Below are 9,010 nucleotides of genomic sequence, written 5' to 3'. Positions count from 1 at the left end.
TATAATTTATAGGATATATACTTTCTTTATAATGCCATTACATATTTCTATTAATATAAAAAGTTTCAGAGCTTTTTATTCACTTTACTTTTTTGGGATTTTATGAACTGAAAAATGACAGTTTTCGTGAGAATGACCCATATATATATAGCAATTTTTGGTATTTATTTTAATTTTTCGTTACTATTTTATTTGTCGTTAATGAATGTTTCAAAAATTCAGATTGATAAAAGTTAATTCTCGCAAATAAATGTGTGCTTATATGCTAACACCACAGAAAAAAAACATTCTTAGCTTCTTTCACATTTCTTCCATTTCAATTCAATTTTAGTGACTTTTTTGTATTAATACTTTCAGAACCCAAACAAATACTGAATTACGGCGATACATTCCTTTAAAACGAAGTCCATAAAAAGTTAATTTCAGTAATAACATGAAAAATACCTAGTGCATAACTTAATTTAAAATATTTCTAATATACTAGTATGCAACTTCTTTTGAGAGAATTGGCGAGTTTCTAGACTTCAAGAATTTTAGCATACTTCGAAGGTACTAAAATACGCCAATGCCAATCTCACTACGTGCTCTTGCGCGCCGAAGCCTATCAATTAAAATAGGGGGGGGGGGCTGTCTTGAGTAGTACAATAGTTATCTTTTGGGTCAGAGAGGATATCCCCTTTTCCGATGCAGACTGGGCAGCAGATTGCATTGACAGAAAATAATTCAGTGGTTATGTGGTCATTCTTGGGGGTGCTGCGGTGTCTTGGTCCAGTAAAAAACAATATTGCACTGTATTGTCTTCCGCAGAATCTGAATACCTGGCGATGGCCCATGCCACCAAAGAAGTATTGTGGATAAAGAGTTTACTGTTTGAGCTCGATAAAGAAATGTTTGTACCACCTCCAGTACTAATAAATGTTGATAACCAGGCAGCTATGTTCATAGCTAAAAATCAAACTACGTCTGATCAGAGTAAACACATAGATCTTAGGTATCATTTCATACGGCACAATGTAGATCAAAGAATTGTCGACTTTCAATATATTAATTCACGAGATAATGTAGCTGACCTCTTAACAAAAAACATTTCGAAGAAAGTACTCAATAGTTTGAGGACTCAGTTAGGTTTTATAGAATAACTGTGATATATGTATTATGTATATCACAGTAAGCAGTCTGACGGATGCATTGCCTTGTTTTGTTCGTTTGATTTTGGCAACTTTTTATTTTTAATTTTATAGAAAATATATCAATAGAAGTGTTCTTTTTTTTTTCGTCTAAGTTTGTCTTATGTTATAATCTTCATTAAAATATTTCTTTTTCTCAAAATGATTTGTTTATTTACAATTGTAACTTAATTTCAACAATTCGAAATGCGTGTGAACGAAAATGGATATAGTATTTAATTCCAATTTTTTCCTTTTGTGAGTATTTTTTTATTTTTTAATGAATAAACTAGTCCAAATAAATTCGTTACATGATATCGTCTATTGTCATAAATCACTTGATAAATTAGTCTTTTTTAGTAAAATTTTTAAAATTCAACAGTTGTTTTAAGAGCTTGCCACAGTTGCAATACACTTATAATAGTGGTTTTAGAAAACAAGAATAATCGCACCCCTCTGCCTTAACAGGCATATGGAAGAGGGAGTGCTTTTAGATTTACATTGTAGGAATGTTGAGGTTTAAAATTCACTTTATCGTTTAGAATTCTGAATTTAAATACATCGCCTCAAAAATTACATCTGTAACTAACCAAGCCATCCGGACCCTAAATATCGGGATATTTCCCTGTAATGATTTTTTATTTTATAACCGTCGTTAAACAGCCGACAGAACTTTTGGGTTTACGACTACTAATGTTCAAATCCGTAGCCTTGTAATTTTGAACCCTATCTAGAAGACAAGGGAACTCTTGGATCAAATAATGGGATAAATTTTACCTTCGAGGAGGACTTTTTGAGGGAACTAACCAGCATTTGACTTTCATAGAGAGGAAAACCACAAGAACCTCCCATGGTTTGCCTGGTTGCAAAGGGATTCTAACCTATGACTTCTACCACTGAGGATATTTTACGTGAGCAATGTTTTCGGTGGAAGCCGGATGCGCGCTCTGTAATGATTATGCTTATAGTGTTTAAGTAAGTAAGCACGCAATTTTCTGCTTAGTTGTTAAAGTTGGGTAGAAAAAATGCGCTTTTTTTGAGGTGCCTATTTTCGAAAACACGCAGTTAGAGCTATGTACCTTTTCGTAAACACAAATTTTGAGCATTGTCGTTATTCGTAAACATGCACTTGGAACTGTGTCCAGATAAAACTGACAATCAAAATAATATTTGAAATTAAAACTTGTTTAATTAAAATAGTATCTTTCATGCTTTTTTATGGTATTGCTTTACAACTTTTGAAAATCTTATAGTTCATCAAAATCAAAACTCTTGTTTTCTGGGTTTTCAGGTATTAGTTACTATATTATTTATTTATTTTTCAAATTTAGAATGCCGTCCATGTCAATCATCAACTGTACTGCAGGACCATGGTTTCTAACGTACGGATCATATATCGAGACCTGGAAAAAACTCTACTCTCAGTTTTTGTTGCCCAAATCTTTTCAAAAACTTTCTCTCTCCGTCGCAAAAAACATATATGTGTATAAATTATTGGTACTGTATGAGCATTATCTCCCAGCTTATGTTCTTGATCTCATATTTTCTCTTCAAAAAAGCAAAGTCAGGTATATTTTTCTTTTATTTTGAGTGCTTTTTGTTTCTTAAGATGCGGTAACTATTTAAAAGGTTCTCCAATTCCAACCAAAAAAATTTTTTTTCTAAAAATGTCTTATCCTCAATATTTTACATTACATTTAAGATGATACTCTAAAATCCAGTTGATTCAAATTTGGAAACACGCTGTAACGTATCAAGCTATATAAATAACAGTTCTGTTTCTTATAAAAAAACTTTTATTCACAAACAACACAAACAGTAATAAATATGAAGTACCAGTATAACAAGATAGTTAAAATATTATATAACAAACTAGAAAAACCCGCAACGGGTTTTATGAAAATTTTAATTCCGAAACAAAACTAATATCTAAAAAAATCAACAACTCTGTTGTTCTACAAAAAAGTCTTTTAATTTTATCGTCTGCTTTTATTTTTTTGTTTATCTCTTTATGTGTTTACTTTATCTTATTCATGCTTTTACTGGCCAGTTATTTTTTAATATTTTAACTTTTATTCATGCTTTTGATAGCCAATTATTATTTTTTTATTATTTTTAGACTTTATAACGCTTAGCTAAAATATAAAATTGGAATGTTATTTTCATTAATTCTCTGCCATTTTGCCTTTACAATTGCAAAATTTTATTTCTTCCTCAACACAGCCCATTTAGGTGGTATGACCGTTTTGCCTTTGGTTATTAAAAGGCAAAGTTATACACTAAGTATAATATATAATTATATATACGTATAATAAATAATAAGTTAAATTAAAGGTTTGCGAATAAAATAAATCATCGGAAAAAATAAAGTCTCTTTTAACTCAACTGTTGAGGCCGCTAATTTTCCAGATTAATTTTATTTCCTTCATTTGAGAATGTGAATCCACCATAGATGTCAAAATATAGAATTGTTTATATTAATAAAAAATAGGAATTAATTAAATGACATATCCGAGGAACAACATAAAATATGAAGAATGGTTATGAATTGAACCTTCTTTGTCGCAATTGAATTGTCTCATTTCTCATAACAAACGCTCACTCATAATTCAGTGGCTATGTACTACTTCATAATCCCTTTAACCCCTTCCTTCTGGCCCCCTTCAAAACAACGAGGGGAATTTTTGCTCTTTATTTCTCATACCCGTGATATTTCAGGACTGGTGTGATCAAAAGTAACGCTACAAAAAGATTAAAGCAATCTATTTCTTATGCCCGGAATCATGTTTATTTCTCAATCTATGGACCAGATGGCAGTGTCAAACAATTTTTGATGAGTTTAAAGATACGTTATTTCAAACTAGATGTCAGCACTCATTAAACATGTAAGCTAAAAATTAACTCAAAAATTAAAAATGAGCACGTATATTTCATATAAACTTGTCTTTATATAATTTTCTTGAATAAAAAATGGACACTTTTATGACCGTTTTCTTCAAGATTATGCGACTATTAGGGGGCTGGCAAACCTAGTACAATTTTATGGTTATGGGTTTCATAATATTTGAAAATGAAGTGATATATATCCAAACATTTTGAATTTTTCATGCAATGGAGCTCACAAAAATCATCAGTTACTTTATTACTTTACTTCCAGGTTGGTGAAGTTTTATAAATTACTGGACGAGCAAGCGTATGCATTTCATTTCTTCACCACCACTGTATTTGATTTTGAAATGGGTAATTTTATTACAGTAGAGGAACAATTAGATTCCAGAGATAAGGAGGTAAGATTTAGTTCTGAGAAAGGTATATTTAGATTTTGGCTGTATCTGGGAGTAATGAAGCAAATTAAAGAAAAACACGCATTTAAGAACATTCATTTATTAAAATTTAAATTAAACTTTTTATAGGAGTGTAAAACCAAGAGTCTGTCTTTCTCAGCTAAACGCATATTTGTTGTCGGAAGCTGCAGACAATAAGTTTTCACAAAAAATTTCAAAATTTGATTATATATATAATATAAATTTATAAGTGAAAAAATATTAAACTTTTTTTTATCAGTAACCAAAGATTTTGATTTTATTAAGTGATTTTGCATAACAAAATATAACTCAATAGTTTTTTTTATTTTTATATTTAAAAGTCTTGGTTGAACATCCCACCCAATTATGTTCAACTCCGTAGCCTTGTACTTTTGAACTCAATCCGGATGACAAGGGGACTCCTGGTTCAAGCATTGGAAGAAATTTGCCTTCTTGCAGAACTTTTTTAATGGAACTAATTAACATTTGCATTACATTAAGAGGAAAACCACGGAAGTCTCCCCCGATGAACCTGACGGCAAGGGACTTCTATTCGATGATCCGTCTACCACTGAGGATATTTTACGTCAGCACTGTGGTCTGTGTAAGCTGAATGTGGAATTCGTATCGACCAACCATCGCTGGAATTTGAACTCAGGACATCTCATCAAGAAGCGAGCGTTCTATCCCTTGAGCAACCTCGATTCCTGACACAATAGTTTAAAAAAATCATAGAAAATTAAAACAATCAAAATACATATCAAATTGTAGCTGTGCAATGAAAGGCCTGGTGTTTCTTGAAGGATGCCCAGAGAATATTAGGAATTTTATTATCTTCATTTACTATTATTTATCAAAATTTTTTGGACGTAATTTTTTTTTATCAATAGTGGTATTCGCATCACACAAATAATATTCATTGTAGAACATTAAGGCATACAGACACTATGCCAGAATTTTATTCATGAAAAAATTCTGATCTAATTCATAATTGCTTAAAAAAATATTTGTTAATATTTCAGATTTATATTTTTTAATTTAAATACACAGCAGATTTCTTGCGTAATTTATGCGAGAGTAGGTACAAGATATTCTGTTTCTTTTCTTTCCTACAGCTCTACAGCCCTTGGTGAGCCCTGGCTTGTTAAACAATTATATTTAATACAGCCGTTTGTTTTGACTTCTACCTCCATCTACGAATCTTCATTATTTCCAAGTTGCCAACAACGTCGCCCTTCAATCATTGACAACCTCTGGGCCTGTTTCCCATAGGCGCCCAGTTGATGTTCTTTTTCTCACCGTAATTATTGTCTCTCCTCTCTATGCGTTCAGGCCTGAAAGACGCTGGAATATGATAAAGCAAACAATGTTTTATCCCTTTATGATTTTCTCAATTTCTAGATTTGTCCTAATTCTCCATCCACCTCTATCATTAATAGGTTCAATTTTTCTCCTTTCATTCAAATAATAGCAGGGTATTATCATCTTCTTCTTTTTCTTGTCATTGTCCTGGTTTCACTTCCATATGTCACAATTAGGCTGATAATATCTATACGGATGGTAGCGGGGACGATCATCACCACGCCGGCAGTGGAATTTACACTATATATCCTGCTGAAGTTCAAGAATAAAGATCACTAAGAAACCCAGATTTCTGTTCAGTGTTTCGCAGTGAACTTATTGCTATTCAAACAGGTCTGGAAAATATCAGGACTAGAGCCACTTTTGGGAATATCTGGATCTTCACGGACTGTCGTAGCTGTATTCAGCACCTGAGAAATTGGGAGAGAGTAACGATCCGGACTGGGAGTCTCTATACTTCGTTTATTAAATGCCCTCTCAGCCTCCCATGGCATCCATATTCACCTCACACGTGGGTCTTTTTGGCAACGAACGTGCTGATCAGTTGGCAAAAGAAGGCACTTCCCACCCAGCCTCTCCAAACACGGCCCTCACTTACTTTGAATTATTTTCTATCCGCAAATCTCAAGTTAATAAAGCTTGACTTGTTCCAACGGATCACAATTGGTATCCCCGCAAGCGTCCTGGAGGAGCCCTTGACTTTCAGGGTACACGTGCCGACCAAATGATTTAAATAGATTTCTAACAATATTAGAATCTATTTCTAATAGATTCTAATATTGTTAGAAATCTACCTGTAGATTTGTCAATGGGCATACTAAGAGCCTCACTTTCAGTGGACAAATTAAGCGTTTTCCTTCCTGTAAAAAGTGCAACTCCAGCGAGGCTAGTCCTCACAATCTACTTGATTGCTTGGATTTCACCATGGAAGAGGTTCTTGAGAGACCTCTCCTTTTTCTCGATTTTTTGAAGACTCTCGGCCTCATGGATCTGGTAAAGCTCCGCTATCCCAGCTGGGATTAGAAACAACAACAGGCTGATAATAATTGGATAAAGTCGCCTTATTAAAGGTTTGTAAGCAATTTATTTTTAATATCTTCCTCCTTGAAGATATTCGGTTTGAAATGTCATTTTAGTTCAATTATCATTAGAACTATATCCTAAATTTCGTTCCAATTCCTAAGGTGAAAAGCAACAGTTCTAATAGATTCTAATATTGTTAGAAATTAATGATTTCGTGACAAAATGCTTCTCAAAAACTCTCAAGGATTGCTGTAATCGTCAAAAGTTAAAGTTTTATTTCTGAAAGTGTAGTTAATAGAAACAATAAAAACTATATTAAAATAATAAGAGTGATTCTGGCTCCATATAGATTTATTTAAACATTATGTTCCATAATGACTGTGTTATTATTTGATTTTAAAATAATTGTAAGTAAAAGAAATGAAAAAGTATGCTTGTTAGGTGTCGTAAACTATGAGGAAAATACCAAATGATCTATTTAGTCACTAATCGAGAAAGTTAAGGCTAAGACACATCAGATCCTGTTTGATGAACAAAAAAAGAAAGGGTTTCAAAAGTGATTTTAGAAACACCTACAAAACTCAAAATACAGTCAAATTGCTATATTAATTTTCATCTCGCCATTCCCTTTAATTCATTATAACGAGTTTTCTTAATTCATTACAAAATTTATTTACCACTGACCCCTGATGTATAATTATTTTTAATGTATATTTCATGTATATTCAAAGCGTTTATTCGTTTACTAGATGTTTTCTTTGAGACGAGATGATATAGACATAATCAAACTGCACGAAGAAATTCCAAATGGATGCCCATATTATGATTGGAAAGTTGCAGATACTCTGACACCGGAAGAAAGAAAGGTAAAAGTTATAAGGTATGAGTTTTATTTTTTCAAATCCTCCATTATAATGAAATTTCTAATTTCTGAAAAGAAATTATTTTCTTCCATAAATTCCTTATGCTTAATCTCTCTCTGTATATATATATATGCATACAATGAAACCTTCTGTTATTGACACTCCTGCAAAACGGATGCCTCTCAATACGGACATATTTTTGATTTCCCGGGAATCTTCTATGAATAAACCATTATGTACATTCTCCGCAAAGCGGACACTCCCGTAACCGGACGCGGACAGTCATTTTGGCCCTGAAACGCTATTTTCTATAATCGGACACTACTTTTACTAAATTTGAAAAAAGAACTATTGTTGCTTTAAATTTCAAGCTAAAAAAATTTAACTTTTCACCTTTTTTAAAGCATGTAAATTTTTTGCCTGATCCATAACTGAAAGTATTGTTAAACTATTTCACTACTGAAGAATCAATCTTTCCCCTATCACCTTGCCATATCTTTGTAAAGAAAGGAGAGAAAATGATACTGCTCTTTTGAAATAATTCGGACATCGGCATCTTTTGATCTTTTCATCTGGACCACACAGGTTATGAGACCCCTCAAGTTGAAATAACATCTTAAATGCTTTCAATGTTTCTTCCCCCATTTAAAATTTCTTTATTTTTCTTATCAATTTGAGGACTGTATTTAACACAACTGGGGTTAAAAAAAAAGAGAACAGAAGAAACTTTGAGGTGTTCATATAAATGAAACATTTATTCAGACGCTTGATAGCTGATCAATTGTGAATAATCAACTTCATAGGTCCTCATGACTTACAAGTACGCATTGCTTTTTTTCTGTGAACCATGGGAGGCTTAGTTTCAAGAAGGTATTAACCTTGTTCCCTATCAAATGACAAGTGTGTGTAAGAGGATGTAAACCTACTAATTGAAACCGACTGAGGACTGAAAGCTCCTATTCGGTATATGTCTAACTTGAGTATCTATGCTAATAGAAAAATAATATTTTATTTATCTGTAGCTACATCTAGAATTATGTATTTATATCAAACTTTTTATATTTGTATTCTTTCTAATCTTTCTTAAAGTTTAAATAAATATCCCTGTAGATAGTTATTGTAGATTATTTAATTATTTCTACATCTTTGAAAATATTCTAAAGATAAATTACTATGTTAAACTTCGTTATTAGGGTACCCTTCCCGTAAACGGACAACTCTCACAAATAGACAATTTTTTCGGTCCCAAAAATGTCCGCTTAACGGACGTTTGTATATATATATATATATA

General features: G+C 32.3%; 1 protein-coding gene across 1 annotated transcript in view; it reads left to right on the top strand.

Annotated features, from left to right (window-relative positions):
• Nucleotides 1-9,010, top strand: part of LOC107451261 (fatty acyl-CoA reductase 1) — a 29,566-nt gene that overhangs the window by 14,495 nt on the left and 6,061 nt on the right. Inside the window, exons 5-7 of the mRNA XM_071183762.1 lie at nt 2,498-2,734; nt 4,324-4,453; nt 7,606-7,736. Coding sequence (XP_071039863.1) covers nt 2,498-2,734; nt 4,324-4,453; nt 7,606-7,736 — 498 coding nt within the window. The remainder of the gene's footprint in view (nt 1-2,497; nt 2,735-4,323; nt 4,454-7,605; nt 7,737-9,010) is intronic.

The sequence above is a fragment of the Parasteatoda tepidariorum genome, chromosome 7 (genome assembly GCF_043381705.1).
Source record: "Parasteatoda tepidariorum isolate YZ-2023 chromosome 7, CAS_Ptep_4.0, whole genome shotgun sequence".
In the NCBI taxonomy this organism is placed as follows: Eukaryota; Metazoa; Arthropoda; class Arachnida; order Araneae; family Theridiidae; genus Parasteatoda; species Parasteatoda tepidariorum.
This window is presented reverse-complemented; position numbering and strand designations above follow the sequence as displayed.